Consider the following 22535-nt stretch of genomic DNA (forward strand, 5'->3'; position numbering starts at 1 on the left):
TCATGACCCCACAAGACCCTCCCACAGGGGTCACCAAAGATCATTGGAAATACTGGAGATTTACATTATGACTCATAACAGTAGCAAAATTACAGTTATGATGTAGCAATGAAAGTAACTTTACAGTTGGGGGTCAGCATAACATAAGGAAGTGTATTGAAGGGTTGCAGCATTAGGGAGGTTGAGAACCTACTGGTCTCAAGCTTCCTCATCCCGGCAAGCAGTGTCTTGGTTAGAGTTCCTATTTCTGTGATGAAACACCATGACCAAGAGCACCTTGGGGAGGGAAGGGTTTACCTGGCTTACATACCCTAAGCCCCAGTCTTCTGAGGGAAACCAAGGCAGGAACTCAAACTGGGCAGGGACCTGGAGGCAGAGGCTGGGCAGAAGCCATGAGGGAATGCTGGTGACTGGGTTGCTCAGTGTGCTTTCTTACAGCACCCAGGACCACCAGCCCAGGGATGGTGTTGCTGGTGTCGTCCTCAATTGAGCCTAGCCCTCCTGTATCACTAGTTAAGAAACTGCCCTACAGGCTTGCCGATAGCCTGATCTAGTTCTCAATTGAGGCTCCTTTCTCTTCAGATGACTGTAGTTTGTGTCGAGCTGACATAAAACTAGCTTGCCCAAGCAGCAAGCAACAAACCCTTTTATTTCCTGAGTCTTTTGAAGTTCTTCACAAGGTTGGCTGGAATCTTTACAGCATCAAAAAATTTTAATTCTTACAGATGAAGGAATATAAACACATGAACTCCTCCGTTGGGATAAATGAGTCACGTTCCCTACACATTAATCAACGACATCGAACTTGGGCTACAAAAATTAGTTATTCCCAGTAACTAGTTTTGTGTCAAGGTTGCCAAAGCATCCCACTTTCGCCAGAATGTACATTTTCTTGTCCCAGTTTGTCTGCCTGTAAGAGGTGCTCTCAACTCCCATCATGCCCTGCTCTGACGGCCACTGTAGATACCTACGGCCCTTCCTCGCCCCACTTTGCCATGACGCGGCTGAATTAGTATCTTCATTTAAACGATGATGCTCCGCCGTCTCCTCTCTCCTTCAGAACTACACATACTCATCCCTCCGGAGCAGGCAGTTTCTTCAGTTCTTCCACAAGAAATCGCAGCGGCGGTGTTTTGATGTGGAACAATACAACAAGCTAAAGGAAGACCTTGCTGAGGTACATTACTGAGAGCATATATCCGAGCTGGTTCCTGTTTGGGAGACAGGGAAATGCATGCAAAGCTGAGATTTTTTTTCATGGATTGTTTAGCCAAACTTTGGGATCGATTTTTTTTTTTTAAGAATATGAATTGGGGAAAAAATGATAAAAGGGAATTAATTACCTGGTACTTTATGAAGCCATAAACTCATCTCTTAAAAAGGGATTCATAAAGCTGGGTGTCTTAGTCAGGGTTTCTATTCCTGCACAAACATCATGACCAAGAAGCAAGTTGGGGAGGAAAGGGTTTATTCAGCTTACACTTCCATACTGCTGTTCATCACCAAAGGAAGTCAGGACTGACTCAAGCAGGTCAGGAAGCAGGAGCTGATGCAGAGGCCATGGAGGGATGTTCCTTACTGGCTTGCTTCCCCTGGCTTGCTCAGCCTGCTCTCTTATAGAATCCAAGACTACCAGACCAGAGATGGTCCCACCCACAAGGGGCCTTTCCCCCTTGATCACTAATTGAGAAAATGCCTTACAGTTGGATCTATGGAGGCATTTCCTCAACTGAAGCTCCTTTCTCTGTGATAACTCCAGCTGTGTCAAGTTGACACAAAACTAGCCAGTACACTGGGCATAGTGGCTTATACCTTTGATGCATCCCAGCACCAGGGAGTTCTTTGTGAGTTCAAGGCTAACCTGTCTACATATTTAGTTTCAGGACAGCCAGAGATGTATACAATGAGACCTGTCTCAAAAGAAACAACTGAACAAACAAAACATCAAAAGATTCCAACAGGCATTGACCTCAGTGACTTAAATGTCTTCTTGCCCCAAGGAGATGTTGAATTTGTACAACTCCCCTCAAACATCAATGCTGACATCTCTTATTTTCTCTGACCTCGAGCTTTTCCCCCCTCACAACAGGCTACAGAATCCCTGGAAAACGTGCGCCGCTCCCTCCGCTTGCGAATCCAAGGAGAGGAAGTCAGCGAGAAGAACTAGACACACGCTTTAAACTCAGAAGGCGATGTGCTGGTCTGATAGCTTACCAACTGGACGTTTTTAAGGTCTTGTTCATTTCCGCTTGACGTTTTCATACAGTTTGGTTAATAAATTTGTGTGAAACAGCAAAGTATTCATTGACAACCGCACTCCAGCTGGTTTGACAATCTGTGTGTCCTGATGTGTCAAGTGGCCTGTGCACCCCAGCAGGGAGGCTGCTACCCATGCTCCTCCCCAGCTGGCTACACATGGGGGTAAAATGATCAGCGTTAAAATGGTCAGCATTTGGCATTCGTTCCCTTGGAGTACAAACTTGAGCCACAGCGTGAGACCCGTCTCAAGAAATAAAGTTCACGTTAATAACAAGAACCAAAGTCTCACGCTGTGGCTCAAGCTTGTACGCCAAGCGATCCTCCTGCCTCAGTACAGGTGTAAGCCCTAACGCCCAGTTTCTTTTTGTTTTTTACTGTGCAATAGTTGTATGGCCATAGCACTGTACAGATGCCCCACTACTCATACTGGTTCCTCCTCAACTGCAGGCGAAGCAAGGCACCCAAGGCATTGCTTTTATACCAGCAAATTACGTGTTCCTGTTCTCAAAGACCCAACATAACCCTTAACCAGCAGGTTAGTGACGAAATATTAGGATTCAAAAATGTGTATGTTAATAAGAACCTTAAAGGAAAACTAATTATACTGTTAATTCAATCATCTGCTAAAAATGTCACGTTCTTCAGTTTTAGGTTACTGTAGCATCCCATTTTGGTAGATGTTTTGCTTACAGTGGTCAAGATTCACTGCATGCTGGCCTACAGTGGCTAGGTGTTATGTCACATGTCTTTTTCAGGTAGCTATCACTGCGTGTGTGCCGATAGGGGTCGTATGTACCTAGAGTGGCTAAGTATAACTATACATGTGCCTGTATGTGGTTACATGTCACTACATACTATATTTCATTCTCAGAGTGCCATCAAATAATTCTGAAAAGTTTATTGTTTCCCAAAATGGGAATTAAAGCCACATATAAAGTTTACCTTGATTAGAGGTAAACAAGATAGTAAATGAATACATGACCAAGTCAAATAGGCCCACTATAAATCACATAAGCATAGGAATTAGAAAGTGTCAATGAGTTTTAGACATTTTATTACGCGAAAACAATCTCAGTCTAGAGTTTCAAAAGTCTTTACAAACATTATACAGTAAACGCGCATAAACAGTGTCACAGAGGGAAGACAAGGTAGTTGGTATTTAGAGTAACCTTACAGTTTACTAAAAACGTAATAAATGTAGTAGACATTGATGCATAGTAATTTCCTGAGGATTATTTTTAGCCCTTTCACCACGTGTCCAACATGATTGAAAAGTAACAAATACAAAACATTACTTTTCTATGGCATCTAGAAACAGTTTACATTGATAGGTGAAAGTCTTCCACCAGCTGGCCTCTGTATAAAAAGGGAAATGTGTGTGAAATATATGTAGCAAGACAGATGGCCCTACTTACTAGGTTTGGGACAGAAATGCAGCTTTTTGGTCAGCATTGAGGCGAAGCAGGGAACCTGCTTCTTGCCGATTGCACCCGGGTCTTTGCAGAAGTCCACGCGGCGCTGAGAGACCTTTCTGTTCACCAGCGTGAGCAACTCCGTGAACTCCAGGGAACTGCCGTACCTCGCCAGCATCTCACACAAATCCTGAATGTACCAGGAGCCGTTCACAGTTTCTCGGTGAGAGTAATACCCTGGAACGAGAGAGGGGGTGCTTCATGGTCACAGAGAGACACTTAGGATGAAGTCAGTTACAGAAATGACAGCTCCCAAAAGTCCCTGAAAGACTAAGGCATGCTGCTCATGGTGTGGTGACGATTCTTCTCCATCACTTAAGCTAATGTAGGAAAACATATTAATTCTATGGTTTTACATAAAGGATGAATGAAATTTGACAGAAGCCATCTAGGAAAGGCTATGGCAAGTGAGTGAGTCTCCTGGAGATGGCCCACTGTTATTTGCATGGCTGTGATGGGCGCCCTCTGGAGAGGCACAGCCCCAGAAACTTCTTCCCAGGATTGCCTCTCTCGCGGCTGAAGTGCCTTTCCTGACACTATCACCTAGCCCAATGATTCCTGGGCATTAGCCCACCCTACTGGGCAAATTTCTTGCAGATCAACATGAAGATGAACTTTCATGAAGTAATGCTGTTAAAATGAATTAATGACTTTATAGCATTCCTGATTTGGTTCAAATAATTTTAGGAAAAAAGTTGGGAGAGAGAGCCACCCTCCCAACCCCCACTCCCACCCTAATGGGCTGCTATCAGCATGACCCTAACTGCCAATGCCATACCCTTTTTTGCTGCCTGCCTCAGTTTACCCTGTGAAGCCAAAGAAGGCTTTTGACAGAAATTTTCTCTACTTTCTGAAAAAGCAAACTAGAACAAAATAATACCCAATGAATTTGAGATCAGAGATTAAACAACAACTATTTAGATTGAAAGCAAAGAATTTAGCAAACTATTTTTCAGCAAGGCTTTCCACAAATATATCAAAGTGGTGCTGCCACGCTATCACCAAATGACAGCAAGCTGCTAACAGCCAACACAAGTACACAGCTGCTGTTGTTTTTCCGTAAGGTATTTTACATTTCATTTATCAATCAGAAAGGACCCCTTCACTGTGATTAGGCCTGTGGCTTTTTAACAGAACATAGTGATTTAATTGTGGAAAACCACTCAAATTCAAAGGTGACACAGGCTTAAGCCAAAAGTACAGGTCACCGGCTCTCATCAGCCTCTGCTCGCTCACCTTCTGCGACAGAGTAGCACATGAGGAAGTCTGCCCCCGCTGGCAGCGTGTACACAGATGCAGCATCCACCTGGGTCACATTGTCCAGCTTGTCTGTCTGGTGATCCACCACGTCCAGGGGAACCACAGGTACGTCATGCTGGCTGCCCCGACAGGCCTACAGAAGAGAGGGGAAAGGACACGTTCTCTGCCTGCCATCTTGTTACCAATGCTTGATATGCGGTGAGAATATGTAATTCAGCATACCGCCCATTAGAACGGAAGCCGTGTAAGCAACTCAAAAACGAGGCAATCAGGCTCTGAGAGATGCAAGCTAGCAAAGCTGATTTCTCTATGATGTTTCATTTTAGACAATGTTTATAAAACCTGGTCTAACCCACCCTGCAAATAACCCCCAAACATGCTGAATGGTATACAGAACTATCTCCCTTACCTGAATGTTTTATTCAATCAGGTAATTACTCCCAAGTGACCACTGAGGTCACAATCGAAACAGCATTGACTCCAGAGGTCATCTATGCTCGTGCCTTCACCTTCTCTTCCCACTGTATTTTTAAAATTATGTTTTAAAAAGTATGTATCTACGTGTATATCTGTGGCTGCGCACATGTGAGTGCAGGTGCCCCCAGGAATCAGAAGACGGTGTTGGGTGCCTTGGAGGAGGAATGGGAATGTAGCTCCCCTGCAAGAGCAGCAATATGTGCCTTCATCACTGAGCCACCCCTCCAGCCACGAGCACCCACCTGCTGGTGTGCACCCTCACCCTCGCCCTCTCCCTCTCTCGATCTCTCTCCAGATCACCATGTTCCCACTTCAAGGTGAGTTCTAAATTTATCTCTATTCATTTCAATTGAGAAGCTAGTATTGAAGTTTTTTGCTTTTTGGCTTGAGGGCCTCGTGGTTGCTTGTCCAGTGCTCGTCCACTGAGCTACACTCTGCTCCTCAGGGTTACAGGCTAAACCGGGCTCCTGCCTCAACTTCACATGCCGAAGCCTCTGATACCAGATCTGTAATGCTCCATGCTCCAAACACTGGTTTGTTTGTTTGTTTGTTTTTTCTTTCTAAAACTGTCTGGCAGCTTGGAGAAATGTAAGGAGATGAAGCAGGTGAAGATAAGCCTGTTTCCTCTCCCATCACTTCCCCTGGCTTCCATGCTCCCACAGACCAGAGCCCAGTATAGCTAGGCTGCCTTCTAGGGTCCTGTGCAATCCACGTCCAGTGGCTCCTCCTCCAAACCCAGCCCAGCCACACAGAGGTGACTATCTGTCATACCACACGTTAATCATTTTGGTTGGTTGGTTTTTCAAGAAAAGGTGGCACTGGCTGGCCTAGAACACACTCTGTAGACCAGGCTGCTTGCTGGGGGGCCTCGAACCCATAAGCTTGGGGATTAAAGGTGTGCTCATGCCCAGTTCAAAACACTCTTATCATAAAGAAACGCCAAAACTCCAAGAACAACTCTAGCTGACCAGGGTTCAAAGGATTCTAATTATAGAGGGAATTATTTTAGGAATTGACTTTTTAACCTTTTTAACCAACACACTGAGTTTTATAGCTGAGAAGACCAGTCTTACCTGGATGATAAATATCTTGGGTTTTCCAACCAGGCTCTGACACTTGTCTCCTTTGAACAAGCCAGTCACCGTCTGAATTTCAATTTTGGCGTCGTATGCATAAACGTGGTTGCCTTCCCCGTGGCTCAGGAAGACACAGATGAAGCAATCGGCGTCTATGTGGCTTGAAGTCGACACTACAGATGCCCCCAAAAACACACGCAGAGGTGAAAAGGAGAGTTTGTTATCCACAGGTGGAATCACAAGTTACAGGCACGAGAACAAAAATACACTTACATAACGGCAGGAGAGGGGCCTGCTTAAAAAAGTACAAACTTCCTGTAATAACTCACACCTTTTTCTTCCTTAATATTGGGTCTCAGTTGGCCAGGCTACAGTGTTTCTTGGCCCTAAACTCTTTCTGATGTTGGTTGTTTGAGACAGGGACTGACACCGTTGCATGTGAAGGCTGGCCTGTAATCTTTCACCCCCAGCCTCCCCGTGCTGTGTTACAGGTACGAACTACCATGGCTGGCTTAAAAAACAATTATTAAAATTTAAAGCAATTTCTCAAGAACAGAAAAATGGAGAAAAAAAGGCTGGGGAGCTCCTTTAAAATCCAAGTTACTTAAAGAAACAACAACAAAACCATCCTAGATCAACATAACATCCCCAAGACCATAGATACAGAAATTCTCTGTAAAATGCTTACAAGCAGAATTCAACAATACACTAAAAGACCATGACCAAGTTAATTTAATTGCAGGATTATAATGATGGCCCATCATATGCAAACCAGTGACCATAATACAGGATATAAATAGACTCAAAAACGGAAGTACATTATCATCGTGAGAGATGCAGAAAAAGATGTTGACAAAGTTCACCATCTCCTGATGGAAGCCCTGAAGAAAGCAGGACCAGAAGAAACGCAGTTCAACACCACACAGGCTGCACATGAGTGGCCTACAGCAGCTCTACACCAGCAGGAAAAGCGAACCATTTCCTCGAAGGACAAAAGCCCCTCTACACTTACTCAATACGCTGCTGTAAGTGTTAGCTAGCACAGTATGGCAAGAAGAAGAAATGAAAGAGATACAAACGGGAAAGGCAGAAGTAAATTATCCCTGTTTGTAGTCGATGCGATTTTCTACTTAAAAGACACAACCAGCTGGAGAGATGGCTCAGCAGGTGAGAGCGCAGGTTGCCCTCTGTTCGGCTCCCAGCACCCACGAGGCGGCTCACAAGCATCTGTTACTTTAGACTTCAATGCTCTCGTTTGCCCTCTGAAGGCAGCAGGCAGTTTACACGCACACAGACAAAACACTCAAACACATAAGGTTTTAAAAACTAAAAATAAAAAAGCACTAAATACTCCAACAGAAAAATTCAGATCTGATTAACCTTTTCAGCCAAACAGCAGGATACAAAAATCAGAGCTTTCTTGTATGTATGCTGCCCACTGGGAAAGAAAGCAGAACAGAATCCTATTTACCATAGCACTGAAAAAGAAAGAAACAGAAATAACCTAGAGGTGAAAGAAATAACCTAGGTGAAAGGCCTCCAGCTCCTGGGGTGACAATAGTGAGAAAATGGCTACCATACAAAAGCTACCTATGGGCTCTCATGACAATTCTTCACAGAATTAGAAAACATCTTGAGTTGGATACTGAAGCACGAGGGACCCCTAACAGCCAGGGCAATCCTGAGCAAATAGAACAATGCTGGGGTTATCATCACACTGATTTCCAGTGTGGTGCCAGAAAAGACACACCGACCGATGGGACCGAGGGCCCAGACGTAAACGCACACTGCACAGAGACACACCGACCAAAGGGACCGAGGGGCCAGACATAAACCTACACAGCTCCAGACACTAATTTTTGGCAAAGGAATCAAAGCATACATGAGAGAAAAGACAAAAGACAATCTCTTTAACAAACTGTGCAGGGAAACTGGACGTCCACTGGAGAAGTGACTTTAAGACCTGAAATGACTACAAGCACTTCAAGATCCAGGCATAAGCAGGATGCTGAGACGGCTGACAGGTAAAGGTGCTTGTGGCTCAGGCTGAGGGAGTCCCAGAATCCACATGGTAGAAGAAGATTCCCTCCCAAAGCTGGCCCACAATATCCACATGGGTGCTGTGGCATGTGTGTAGGCTCACACCCCTGCAGACACAAAATAGTACATGAGTAAGAAAAAGAGTAAGTGACAGACAAAGCCTTTCTGAAAAGGACTCCAACAGCTCAGGAAACACTTCCAGGAACTGCCAAATGGGACCACATGAAAAATTAAACGAACTTCACAGCAAAAGAAACAATTACCAGAGTGAAGATATAGCCTACAGAATGAAAGGAAATCTTTTTTTGGCCATACATATGAAGAAATTAGGTTAGTATCTAGACTATATAAAGAATGATGGGGGAGGAGAAAACCTACTAGAAAGCCAAATAATCCAATCAGAAAATAATGAATGAAACATGGGGATGCTTCTCCAAACATGAAGTACCAAGCCAGGCGGTAGTGGCACATGCCTTTAATCCTAGCACTTCAGAGGCAGAGGCAAGTGGATGTCTGAGAGTTCAAGGCCAGACTGGTCTACACAAAGAGTTCCAGGACAGCCAGGGCTATACAGAGAAACCCTGTCTTGAAAAAAAGAAAAATGTGAAATACCAAGTGTCAGTAGCAAGGTGACAGAATGTTCATCAATCTCAGCCATCAGAGAGACAAATCAGAAAACCTTGGGATCATTTCCTCTCAGTCAGAATGGCTCTCATAAAAAATAAAAGACAGCAACAAGAACCAGTGCTGGGGAGGGTGGGAAGCGGGCAGATGTGGGGGGAATTGGCCTAGGGAAGAGGGAAGGAGGCTGGGGAGGAGGGAAAGGGGATGCAGAGGAAGGAAGGGGTTTGGGGAAGAGGAAGCAGGCTAGGGAGGAGGGAAAGTAGTCAGGGGAGGAGGGATGGGGGCTAGGGAGGAGGAAAGGGGGCTGGGGAGGAGGGATGGGGGCTAGGGAGGAGGGATGGGGGCTGGGGAGGAGGGAAGGGGACTGGGGAGGAGGGAAGGGGACTGGGGAGGAAGAAATGGGGCTAGGGAGGAGGGACGGGGGCTGGGGAGGAGGGAAGGAGGCTGGGGAGGAGGGAGCCCTTGTACGGTGCTGGATAGAGCATAAGCAACCATAGGCACCATGGAAATCAACCCCGAGCTTCCTCAGAAAACAAAGCCCAGCTCCCAGCTGCACCACCCCTGGGAACACACCCCAGGGGATCCAGGACAGCTCATGGAGACACCCACTCACCCATGCTTACGGCAGCACGACTCACAACAGACAAACCATAGAATCAGCATAGCTGTCCCTCAACTCATAACAAGTAGAGAAACGTGGTGCGTCCACATAGTGAAGTTTTACTCAGCCATAAAGAACTAAATATGGGGCTGGTGAGATGGCTCAGTGGGTAAGAGCACCCGACTGCTCTTCCGAAGGTCCAGAGTTCAAATCCCAGCAACCACATGGTGGCTCACAACCATCCGCAACGAGATCTGGCGCCCTCTTCTGGAGTGTCTGAAGACAGCTACAGTGTACTTACATATAATAAATAAAATAAATCTAAAAAAAAAAAAAAAAAAAAAAAAAAAAAAGAACTAAATATGTCATCTGCAGAAAAATGCATGGAACTGGAGATCATCGCCCTAAGCAAAACAGGGCAGGCCCAGAAAGAGAAGGCTCACATTCTCTCCCTGAAAGTGCAGCCTTTAGCTTCACACAACTCTCTCACCTGTCATACTCATGCGACGTGGACATAGAAGGCAGACTATCTGGGAAGAGGAGGGGGACCAGCTGGAGTGGAGGTGAGGGGGACCAGCTGGAGTGGAGATGAGGGAACAGATGATAAAGAGTAAATATGGTCAAAAATGCACAATGCACTTGAAACATGAATGCCACTATGAAACCTGCTTTATACGGTGACTATTTGGTATTTTCAGAATTATTTTTTAAAGACCCACGTGACTTTGGTAATACATTAAAAGTTTCTTTGAATGAGCAGACTTCCCTACAGTAGACCAAAAACCTATAAGCAACCATGCAACAGCTGCCTCTGTGGCTGCACCCTGTGTCATACCAGACTCTCGAGAGCTTCTGGGAGAGCTGAGACCCCATGTCCTCCAAAGCTAATGAGAAAAGCAGGAAACCTAGTAAGCAGCCAGTTTCAATTATAACTATTTTCAATTTAATTAAAGGAAAGCACAAAATGATAGTGCCAAGAGCAATAACAAGCCATTAGCACATGATCTGAAGGCTCAAAGCATGCAGGGAGGACTGACTCTAAATTGCATTATCATAAGAATACCTACTGCATGATGCTGCAACAGATCACAGACCCAGGCAATCAGATCTACAGACAGCTAGCATCGAGTACCCAGGTAATCAGACCTACAGACAGATAGCATCGAGTACCCATCCCATCAGAGACCTTAAAGAGCAAGGCTACCTACCCTCGTGAATTTTTAGCAGGAGTTCTTCTGCTCTGAGGTCGTTAAAGCATTTCACTTCAAATCCTAGATCTGAAAACCTGCTGACACAATGAGCTCAGAATTAGCTTGTGAGTATTTCCGGGCTATCCGAGACCCTTACCTCCTTGAGGAATTCCATGCCTATTTTTAAGACATACAAAAAAACAACCATGGCAATTCCCTTGATCATCTGCCCTGTGAAAGGGCTTAGCAGTGACAAGAGCCAATTCAATGATGACTCTTACCATCTCCTGCAGACCTTAGTGACAAGGAAAACCCAGTGGTTTGTTTGTGTTAGCCTCATGCATGCTAAGCACACGCTGGGTCCCAGGGAGGCTCTCAATCCGCCATCAGTGCTAAATTACGATTAGCTAGCACTTAGGTGTATCATGCCAGAGTTACCTGCGAGTCAGGTTGTCTCTGTCTGCGTTGGTGCCCCGCCTCTCTGGGAGTGTCAGGTGCCAAAAGAACCTCTCGTGATTGAAGATGAGGGCAATTCCTCTCCTCTTGTGGTCCATCTTGTACTGCTCGGCTGGATCGAACACTTCCCTACTAATGAAGAGTAAAAAAACCAATCAGTCCAGGCCCTTTGCCAAGGAGGTTCTCCACGGCCTAATGCAGTTCCTGGTTGTGGCGACCCCTACCCACCCGGAAAGTTATATTTGTTGCTACTTTGTAACTGTAATTTTGCTACTCTTATGAGCTGTAATGAAAATATTTGTGGTTTCCAAAGGCCTTAGGTGACCCCTAAGAAAGTTGACCCCTGTGTAAGTCTTTTGATCCCACAGGGGTCATTACCCACAGATGAGAATTACCACTCTAACCAAACCTACATCTCAGCTCCCCAAATGCTAAACATCACTGAACCTATATAAGATGTCATTACGTAAGATGGCAGTGACCAAGAACAGAAAGGCTTTTACAAGCCAAGAATATCTTTACCTTTTGTAGAAGCCATCGGTTTCTGTCATGTTTTACTTTCACCTATTAGGAAAACAAAGTTGTTGTCTGTTAATTTCATTTTTTTTTTCTGAGACAAGATTTTATTATGTAGCCCTGGGTGGTCTGGAACTCTCTATGTAAACCTGGATGGCCTCTAACTCACAGAAACCGTGTGCCTTGGCCTCCTGAGGGCTGAGATTAAAGGTGTGTGCCCCCACAGCTTCCTCATTTATTTTACTTTCAACCAAAGTGCAGCAAAGGTGCTCCACCCCTCAGACCCCAGACCTCTAAGACTCATGGAAAAAAGGGGGAGCTATCCTATGAGTAAATCAGCTACAGCAACATTCTGCTCCTCTGGCTTTCAAAATAATAAATGATAAACAGAAATGGAGACAATCTTATCCAAACACGTGTGCCTGAGTTAAACAATTCTGTGGTCATAGAGTTTGAGGGAAATACACAGTTGCTTTGGTGTACAGAGCAGGAGCTGAATCATATAGGGAACTGAGTCCACTCTGTGGTTTACAGTGTTTCCAGCAAAGAAATCTACTTAACTGGAAGAGGGCAAGGCCTGCATTGCAAGGCTCAGATTTTGGTTTTCTGAGTCACCTATTTCCAATGAAAACACTGTTAAGGGATCCCTGACTCACTACTGATACCTCACAGCCCTCTGAGCAACCCTGCACTGCATCCTTCCCTACTCTGGGGAGCGCTATCTGACAGGCCTCTCTGTGCTGATCCAATTGTTCAATGTACGCAACGCAGTGTGTTGGTCACTAGCCACCTGCGCCTATGAAGCACCTGAGATGTAGCAAGTACAACAGAGCAGCTCAAAATTATCATCTCAGTGTCATTCAGGGAGGCCTCACAGTCATGGGCTCAATGCATTTGTTCCTCCTGGCTCAGCATGTGGAGTAGCTCAGACTAGAAGAGCTCACCACCTGGCCCAGCTCCCAATGCTGGTAAATATGAAGGGACACATTCAGGGCTGGAGAGATGGCTCACAGGTTAAAAGCACTGACTGTTCTTCCAGAGGTCCTGAGTTCAATTCCCAGCAACCATATGGTAGCTCACAACCAGCTGTAATGGGGGATCCAATGCCACCTTCTGGTGTGCTGAAGACAGCTACAGTGCACTCACATTCATAAAATAAATCAATCTTAAAAAACAAAAAAAGAAAGAGGCACATTCAACAGATGGCATCTGTACTGTAATTGGTTCAATAATCTGTTCTCCTTTGGTTAGTTACCAAATTAAAGGGAGGAGAGAGTTATGGACAAAGAGGAAGGCTAACAGGATACAACTTTTGGTAGGGGTCTTTGACGTGGAGTCGATTATTTTTCCCTCTGTCCTTAAACAGACTTCCCGAATCTGCTTGTTCTAACCTCATATCAATAAAGCAAATCCAAGGCCACCCTGGCGGTGAGGCTGAGTGGGGAGGCGGCTCAGTCCCTGTTAGCCTAGAGTTTACCCAGGCAGCACCATTTCTCAGTGAAGAGTCCAGTTGGGCATTTCCTTGTCCAATAGGTGCTAAGTAGGTTTCCTCTGTCTGCCTCAGAATTGCCAGTGAGTGTTAGAAGGCCGACTCCTGGGTCGTGGTGGCTACTGAGACCTACAGAGCCAGAATCCAGGAAGGGACTGCCAACCTGCCTTTGTAGCAAGGCACCCGAGAGCTGCCAAAGTGGCAAGAATGCCAGCCACAGCTTGCCAAGTCCCTTGAAAGCCTTGGAGACCAACTTTGCTCTTCCTATCCAATGGGAAGCTTCAGTGTGGGTTGTCTCACACATCTCCCTCAGCCTAGTCAGGGCCTAAGTAACTGTTCAAGATCTATTAAAAATAACATCCAGTTTCAAGGCTGTCAAATTCACGCCCTCACTAAGGGTTTGTTTAATGTAAAGTTGGGGTCTTTTAATAAAGTTTTGACATGTATTTGTGTATGTGTGGGAGCTGGCAGGCACACACCACAGCTCTGTGGAAGTCAGGTGACAACCTACAGGAGCAGGTTCCTCCTTCCATAATACGGTCCCAGGCCCCAGGGTTGGTGGCAAGTGCCTTTACCTGCTAAGATCTCTTGCCAGCACTGAACAGTTTTAATATATACTTAATATATGCTTAGGGAAATTACAATAGATAGCCAAGATATCTGTCTTAGTTGGGGATTTTATTGATGTAATGAAACACCACGACCAAAAAGGAGTTGGGGAGGAAAGGGTTTATTTGGCTTATGCTTCCAAGTTCATCACAAAAGGAAGTCAGGACAGGAACTCAAACAGGGCCGAAACCTGGAGGCAGGAGCTGATGCAGAGGCCATGGAGGGATATGGTTTACTGGCTTGCTCAGCCTGCTTTCTTATAGAAAGAACCCTGGACCACAAGCCCAGTGATGGCCCAAGCACAATGGGCTGGGCCCTCCCACACTGATCACTAATTAAGAAAATGCCTTACAGGCTTGCCTACAGCCTGATCTTATGGGGCACTTTCTTAACTGAGGCTCCCTCTTCCCAGATGACTTTAGTTTGTGTCAAGTTGACATAAGACTACCCAGCACACGGCACAACTGGCGGTTATCATGTAGAAGAATGCGAATTGATCCATTCCTATCTCCTTGTACTAAGGTCAAATCTAAGTGGATTAAGGAACTCCACATAAAACCAGAGACACTGAAACTTATAGAGGAGAAAGTAGGGAAAAGCCTGGAAGATATGGGCACAGGGGAAAAATTCCTGAATAGAACAGCAATGGCTTGTGCTGTAAGATCGAGAATTGACAAATGGGACCTCATAAAGTTGCAAAGCTTCTGCAAGGCAAAAGACACCGTCAATAAGACAAAAAGGCCACCAACAGATTGGGAAAGGATCTTTACCTATCCTAAATCTGATAGGGGACTAATATCCAATATATATATATAAAGAACTCAAGAAGGTGGACTCCAGAAAATCAGATAACCCCATTAAAAAATGGGGCTCAGAGCTGAACAAAGAATTCTCACCTGAGGAATACCGAATGGCAGAGAAGCACCTGAAAAAATGTTCAACATCCTTAATTGTCAGGGAAATGCAAATCAAAACAACCCTGAGATTCCACCTCACACCAGTCAGAATGGCTAAGATCAAAAATTCAGGTGACAGCAGATGCTGGTGAGAATGTGGAGAAAGAGGAACACTCCTCCATTGTTGGTGGGATTGCAAGCTTGTACAACCACTCTGGAAATCAGTCTGGCGATTCCTCAGAAAATTGGACATAGTACTACCAGAGGATCCCGCAATACCTCTTCTGAGCATATATCCAGAAGATGTTCCAACCAGTAAGAAGGACACATGCTCCACTATGTTCATAGCAGCCTTATTTATAATAGCCAGAAGCTGGAAAGAACCCAGATGCCCCTCAACAGAGGAATGGATACAGAAAATGTGGTACATTTACCCAATGGAGTACTACTCAGCTATTAAAAAGAATGAATTTATGAAATTCCTAGGCAAATGGATGGACCTGGAGGGCATCATCCTGAGTGAGGTAACCCAATCACAAAGGAACTCACACAATATGTACTCACTGATAAGTGGATATTAGCCCAGAAACTTAGAATACCCAAGATATAAGATACAATTTGCTAAACGCATGAAACTCAAGAAGAACGAAGACCAAAGTGTGGACACTTTGCCCCTTCTTAGAATTGGGAACAAAACACCCATGGAAGGAGTTACAGAGACAAAGTTTGGAGCTGTGACGAAAGGATGGACCATCTAGAAACTGCCATATCCGGGGATCCATCCCATAATCAGCTTCCAAACGCTGACACCATTGCATACACTAGCAAGATTTTGCTGAAAGGACCCAGATAGAGCTGTCTCTTGTGAGACTATGCCGGGGCCTAGCAAACACAGAAGTGTATGCTCACAGTCAGCTATTGGATGGATCACAGGGCCCCCAATGGAGGAGCTAGAGAAAGTATCCAAGGAGCTAAAGAGATCTGCAACCCTATAGGTGGAACAACATTATGAACTAACCAGTACCCGGGAGCTCTTGACTCTAGCTGCATATGTATCAAAAGATGGCCTAGTCGGCCATCACTGAAAAGAGAGGCCCATTGGACTTGCAAACTTTATATGCCCCAATACAGGGGAACGCCAGGGCCAAAAAGTGGGAGTGGGTGGGTACGGGAGTGGGAGGGAGGGTATGGGGGACTTTTGGGATAGCATTGGAAATGTAAATGAGGAAAATACCTAATAAAAATATTTTTAAAAAAGACTACCCAGCACAACATGGGTGCAGGCTTCTCAAGAGTCTTGCCTTAGCAAGGGTTTAAAAGCAATGTACCCCAGACTGGCCTCAAATTCACATTCCTTCTGCCTCAGTCTTCACTAGCTCACAGCAAAGCAGCTTAAAAGCGTATATTGCACAGCATTTCCCCAAGAGCTGTTCTGTGTTATCTACGCTGACCTTGAACTTGAGACTTTCCTGCCTTGGCCTCTTTTGTAGCAGAGATTAAGATACCCTATAGGAGGGTTAGAAATGTGTGGTCACCTCTGTTCTGGTTATCAAAACTGTATACAGCATTAATCGTAAGTCTTGGCCATGTCTCACTTCTCCCTTTCTGTTCGACCCTAAAGTAAACATGGCCTCTGAGCTCCTTAGTTTAATTTGTATAAAATCACTCACCTCTTTTTCTCTTTATGGTACCTTCCAGATAAAGCTATCAGCCACTGTTATTGATTGCATGGGACGGTAGATACTTTATCTTGCTACTTCCAAAGCTCAAGAATACAGAACAGGGCCAGACCTGCCTAAGGTCGGAACCGAAAGCCCCGCACTGGTGGATTACAAAGTCTGTACTACATATCACCAGGCATTCCACTAAAGGTCACTTTCCAAACTAGCGCTCATGAGAATCTACCCATATTCCCTGCCAACCATCTATTTAGTAACCTGTAAGAAGTAACTCACCTCCCTAGAACATACTCTGGAAAGGGCACATACACATAGAACTGAACAGGGGAGGAAAGGAATCAAACAAAAGGGGGAGCGGCTCGGTGCCCTCCCCCAACCTGGCTTCCCACCCCTCACCACTCATCCGTAAACTGGAGATGACCACTAGACCCATGTGTCCCATGTCCCCTAGCTCCCGGTAGGACCATGGGGACTTTTACAGTTTTCCTCTGGAACAAGGACAGAAGTTCTGAAATAAAGGCCGTCTCTGATAGACCTTAAAGATTTTTCAGGCTTGAAGTCGGTTTTGATAGGCGACAGGAAGCCTGTTCTGTGGGAAGCAAGAACTTAGCAGTTTATCACTGTGTGGAGAAAAGTTATGCGTAGACAGCAACAGGTTTGCTGGCTGCAGGAGACACTGTGGCGGAGGTGCTCGCCCAGGTCTGGCCTTGGTTAGGGGTCTTGATCAAGCCTGGCTACCGCAGGCCTGTGCCCCAAGCCCTGGTCCGCCTCCTCTTCCCACTTTTCAGACAGACGCGAGCAACAACAACAGGATTCAACTTGCAGAGCCAAGTTCTCTACCACACAGTGCAAGCGCCGCCCTCTAAAGTTTAAACAGCCGGGAAACAGCGGACATGAGGACAAAAGCGCTCGGCGGAGTTAGCCTGAGCAAATACCGCTGCTACGTCCTTCACTGCACAGCGCCGCAAGCCCACTTCTGCCAGTCCCAGCAGTCCCGGGGAGGCCACGGCCCTCCTCTGCCCCGCGCCCCACGCACGCACGGGTGCCCACACTTACCTGCCCGCTAGCTCCCACCGGGTGTCCTAGCCCTGAGGCCTCGGCTCCTTCGACCCTGTTTCCTGCCAGCCCCGCCCCGCCTCCTGCCCCGCCCCAGGATCCGCCTCTGCCTCCCCCAGCAACTGGGCCCTTCGTCACCCAGGCAACGCCAGGACGCCACTGCGTCTTCCTCCTGCACAGAGCCTAGCTGTGTGTAAGCATATGTGTATGCGTGAGTGTTGGGGAAGAGGGCACTGCCCGGGGAGCAAGTAGGACAACTTCATGTCCAGGGTGGTGAACTCAGTGTTGCCGTCCCCGCCAGACATTCGCTCTTCGCCACTTCATCTCAGTTTAGTGTAGAGAGTTTACAGTCTGAGGGTTTTTTTCCTCATGTTTTTGTTGTTGTTGTTGTTGCTGCTGTTGTTTGGACGGGGTTTTAGACAAAACAAAACGGAGGCAACTCCTGGGCTTTCTTCCCACCCCCTCTCTCCTCCCTCCTTCCTTCCCTGAGTCTCCTGTAGCTGAGGTCCTGACCTTGATTCTCCAGCCCCCACACTCAGTGCTGTGATAACTGCCTTTGTGCCACTGCACCCAGGACTCTCGCATGCTAGCCTAGCACTCTACCAATTCCTGGATGTTTAAGTCTGGCTTATAAAAGTAGGGGTAGTTTGGCAGTGCATGCATAAATTCTAAGAACGAGAGTCTATCTGTAGGTGATGGTGACCATGGCCTTTACTGTCATATTGTGCCTACTGTGTGCCACCTTGTCATTTAAAAGCAAGCAACTAAAGATGATAAAAATTATGTTAAGGTGTTACTATCTGACTGAGGGGTCTTTTATTACACTATTTAATCATGTGTATATGTGTAGGAAGTGTGTGTGTGCATGTGTGTATATGAGGGAGGGTTCTTTAACAGGGCAGGGCAGGCTCACACATTCATAGTCTCATGCCTGCTGCAGGGCATCTGCAGGTATCTATGCACAGCCTTTGTCCTTCACTAGTCTCAAAGTCACCATTTCCATTAAAATAAGACAGGGGAAGTCTTTCAGAATGACAGTCTACTGCGACTTGCTTACTGAATAAACCTTTTTCCCCTTCCCCCAAAAAAGTGTCTGAAATTCATTGGGCCCCTTTTGATGGCAAGTAAAGAGGGTTGGGCTTAGTAATATTCAATTGTCTTAATAATGATTTTCTCTGTCATTACGACATGGCATTTCAAACTCTTCCTCCAGTGGTGGTGACCAGTTAAACCTGCACTCAGAACTGCTCAGAACTGTGCCTTTCAGGGGGGAAGCTCAGGGAAAATGGCTGTGAGTTGCTCTCCCTTCTCTTGTTCGGGGAAACAGCGTGGTCTATTTTTATTTTATTTTTTACCTATTTAGGTCTCATCATCCCCAGCCCAGCTGCCTAGACCTAGCACAGAGCGAGCTTCAGGGTGTCAACCACCTTCCTGGTTTGAATGTCTTGTCTGACTCCCAAGACTGCCTATGCTTTGGATATGACTTTCATCATTTATCTGAGCCCTGACAATGCATCTATATCTCACTATATAGGATCAGGGTCCGAGACTGGCTGGCCTTCCACAAATTTGAAAGGAGCAGATAAAAGGGACTGCTTTTCTTGCTTAGTACTTCTTATCTCAAAAACATTGTATTACTTCTTTCCCCTTTGGATACATGATCTTCCTATATAACTCACACTGGCCTTGAACTTGTGATTTTATCCTGCCTCACCTTCCAAGTACAAGGATTAAAGATAGGCACAATCACACCTTCCTTACTACTGTTTCACTTACACACACACACACACACACCTGTATGTGTATTTGTGTACATGTTTCCATGTGCCTATAGAGTCCTGAGAAGAAGGACCCTAGAGCAGGAGTTAGAGGTGGCTGTGAGCTGCCCAATTAAACCCACTGGCAGGGCAGCAAGTATATCTAACTTCTGAGCCATCTCTCCAGACTCCATTACTTTTATAGTCTATGTAATTAAAGGGATTTCATTATGTGGTGTTTTATTTTAATTATTTATTTTGAGGTAGGTCTCCCTTTGTAGCCCAGTCCAGCCTCTAACCCATTATCCTGCCTCAGCCTCCAGAGTGCTGGAGGTATAGCGTGCACATGTAACTGTAATTATGGATTTTGAGGTAACATTTCATCTAACTTGACATTCAATAAATTTTTCATTGGTGGTTTGCAGCCTATTCCTATAACAAATGCCTTAGACAAATCAACCTGAAAAAGAAAAATGTTTACAAAATAAAGCTTAGCTTCAAGGGCTTCAGTCTCCATGGTGGTTTGAATAGACTTGGCTCCCAGGGACTCTATGTGTTTGAATGCTTAGCCTATAAAAGCAGTACCATTGGGAGGCGTGGCTTTGTGGAAGTAGGTGTGGCTTTGTTGGAGAAAGAGTAGCTAACTGTGGGGAGGAGCTTTGAGGTCTCCTGTGCTCAAGCTATAACCATCGCGACACACAGCCTCCTTTGCTCCCTGCAGATCTACATACAGAACTCTCCTCCCTCCTCCAGCACCATGTCTGCCTGCATGCCGCCATGCTCCCTGCCTTGGTGATAATGGACTAAATCTTTGAAACTGTAAGGCAGCCCCAGCTAAATGTTTTTCTTTATAACAGTTGCTCTGATAGCTGGGTGTGGTAGCAGATCTCTGGGAGCTCTGGGACACAGAGAAACCCTGTCTTGAAACACAAACCAACAAGAAAAGAGTTGCCATGGTCGTGGTTTCTCTTCACAGCACTAGAACCCAAACGAAGTCAGTCCAATTGGGTGGCCGATGGCTCTGGGATCTGAGGCAAAGCAGCACGGCATGGTATGGGTATATGACAGAGGAAGAAGCTCACCTCATGGCAAGCAAAAGGCAGGCAGGGTGGAGAGGGGAGCCCCAGTGTCCTCCCCAAGTCCATGACCTTCGGTAGTGGCCGGGACTGGGGGCCAAGCCTTTAATACCCAGGCCTTTGACGACATTACAGATCTAAAGCAGAAGCAGACCTGGGATAAAGAGCTAAAGGCTCAGCGTCCGTCCGGACAGTGACTCACTCCTTCAGTTCTAGCCACGCCCTCTAAACATTCCACAACCCCAACAGCACCACTAGCTGCCGACCAAGTGCTCAAATATTAGTTTGTGTTTTCCATCCAAGCTGCAATAACTTACTTACAAATGACAGATGCGTCATTTTAGACTTTTAAAGCAAGCACTATCAACAGTAAGTGGCTGAGGTCCACTTCCATGAGTCTGATGCACATTCCTGCCAGACAGCCACTTGTTGGAACCCTAGCAAGCTTCCTTCCCTGGAAGGAAGAAGACAAAAAAAAAAAAAAAAAAAGCAACACTAGTAAGCCATGCCAGATCGAACGGAGACCAGAAGTTGGCTGACAGGAGGGACTGGCCCCATACCTGACTACTACTCGCTTTTATGGAATTTACTATCCCAAAGGCTTTTAGCTTGACACCTATGCTAGGAATGAAACACAGGGAACATATTCTAAATAATTTGAGAATCATAATTTGTTCAGTGCTAACATTTTCCAGCGCTAATTCTGCCAACCCTCTAATTTGTTTGCCTCAGAGAACTCACATAAACATTAAGTTTCTAGGATTCTGACTTAAGGAAGTCACAGTTGTGTCACAGTTGTGTCCCAGTTGGAAGCAGCCTGTCTGCCACCTGCTGGTACTGCCGAGGGGTGTCACTGGATCATAAACATCAAGACATCAAAGCAGTGGTCAGTTCACAGCTGAATAACTACTGGGATTTGATGGAGAACTGTCCAAGGTGGAGCCCCTCTCCCCCCAGGGTGTGTCTTGTGCTCAGCCCCTCCCTGTCTCTCCTCTGGGAGCTACAAGCCCTCTACCTTCATCTTCTCAGCAGGCCCCGTAACAGTGGGCAGTGACCAGGGATAAAAACCACTTCCGCCTTTGGTTTTTCTCAGAACTCTGCCACAGGGAGGGAAGCCCGAGAACCAAGGAAGTTAAGTTGTCAACAGGGGTGTCAAAGACGCTACAGATGTGAAGAAATCTAGAGGCTGGAGAGATGGCTCAGTGGTTAAGAGCACTGGATAATCTTCCAGAAGATCCCAGGTCCCAACACCCATATCACCACTCACCATCGGCTCTAACACCAGCTCCAGGGATACTGCCACCCTCTTCTGTCCTCTGCAGACACCAGGCATCATGCACATGGTATGGACATCCATGGAGGCCAAATGCCCATACACATACATACATACATATATACATTCATACATACATACACACATAAATACATACATACATACATACATTTATTTTAAGAAAGAAGTAATCCAAAACCATTAAGAACAGCATCACGGTAGCTAGCACATGAAAGTGAGGCTGACTTTTACATCTCACACTGGGCACAAAAGGCTGAGGAGCCTATATAACATATCAAAGCGACAGGTTCTCCCATCATCCTCTAGTCCCTACCTGTTACAGAGAATGGCTGCCATACCCCAACCCCCTAGCCTAACTTCTCCAGCCCAGGGGCTGGGCTGTCCTTCCCTGTGTAATCCAGCCAGTTTGGCTACCTGGCCCTTTCACCTACTCTTGACTCTCGTGGCTCTCCCCTCCCCTGCTTCTCACTTGGCCTGGCTGGGAGTCATGTTACTCTGGACTCTCCCAGATGTTCCGGCCCTGGCTCCACTCTCCCTGTTATCTACAATAACCCTCCTCCTCCCACACACCTCGGCGCCATCATGTCCCTCCTTATTTTTTTCATTCACTGATAGAGTCTCGCTGTTTTAAAACAAACATCTGGCTTTATTTTATGTATATGAGAGTCTGTGTGCCGCTTGCATTGCCTAGTGCTTCCAGGAGTCACA

At 45.9% G+C, this 22535-nt stretch overlaps 2 protein-coding genes across 3 annotated transcripts in view; one reads left to right on the forward strand and one right to left on the reverse strand.

Annotated features, from left to right (window-relative positions):
• Window positions 1-2300, forward strand: part of Mcub (mitochondrial calcium uniporter dominant negative subunit beta) — a 70071-nt gene extending 67771 nt beyond the window's left edge. The window contains exons 7-8 of the mRNA XM_021158648.2: window positions 1061-1177; window positions 2090-2300. Of these exons, the coding sequence (XP_021014307.1) occupies window positions 1061-1177; window positions 2090-2167 (195 nt within the window). The 3' untranslated portion in view covers window positions 2168-2300. The remainder of the gene's footprint in view (window positions 1-1060; window positions 1178-2089) is intronic.
• Window positions 2301-3296: 996 nt separating this feature from the next.
• Casp6 (caspase 6) lies at window positions 3297-17779 on the reverse strand. Of its 2 annotated transcripts, none has more exons than XM_021158237.2 (7): window positions 17701-17779; window positions 11978-12019; window positions 11438-11587; window positions 11018-11094; window positions 6542-6717; window positions 4968-5124; window positions 3297-3908 (listed from the first exon to the last, which is right to left on the reverse strand). In XM_021158237.2, the coding sequence occupies exons 2-7, from the start codon at window positions 12004-12006 to the stop codon at window positions 3667-3669; spliced, it is 831 nt and encodes a 276-aa protein (XP_021013896.1). In that variant the 5' UTR covers window positions 12007-12019; window positions 17701-17779; the 3' UTR covers window positions 3297-3666. The 2 variants fall into 2 exon arrangements, with proteins under 2 accessions (XP_021013896.1, XP_085691651.1); XM_085835525.1 differs by having other exon boundaries at window positions 11018-11097.
• Between the last annotated feature and the right edge of the window lie 4756 nt (window positions 17780-22535).

Source organism: Mus caroli, unplaced genomic scaffold (assembly GCF_978045245.1).
Source record: "Mus caroli unplaced genomic scaffold, Mus_caroli_1 scaffold_3, whole genome shotgun sequence".
Taxonomy (NCBI): domain Eukaryota; kingdom Metazoa; phylum Chordata; class Mammalia; order Rodentia; family Muridae; genus Mus; species Mus caroli.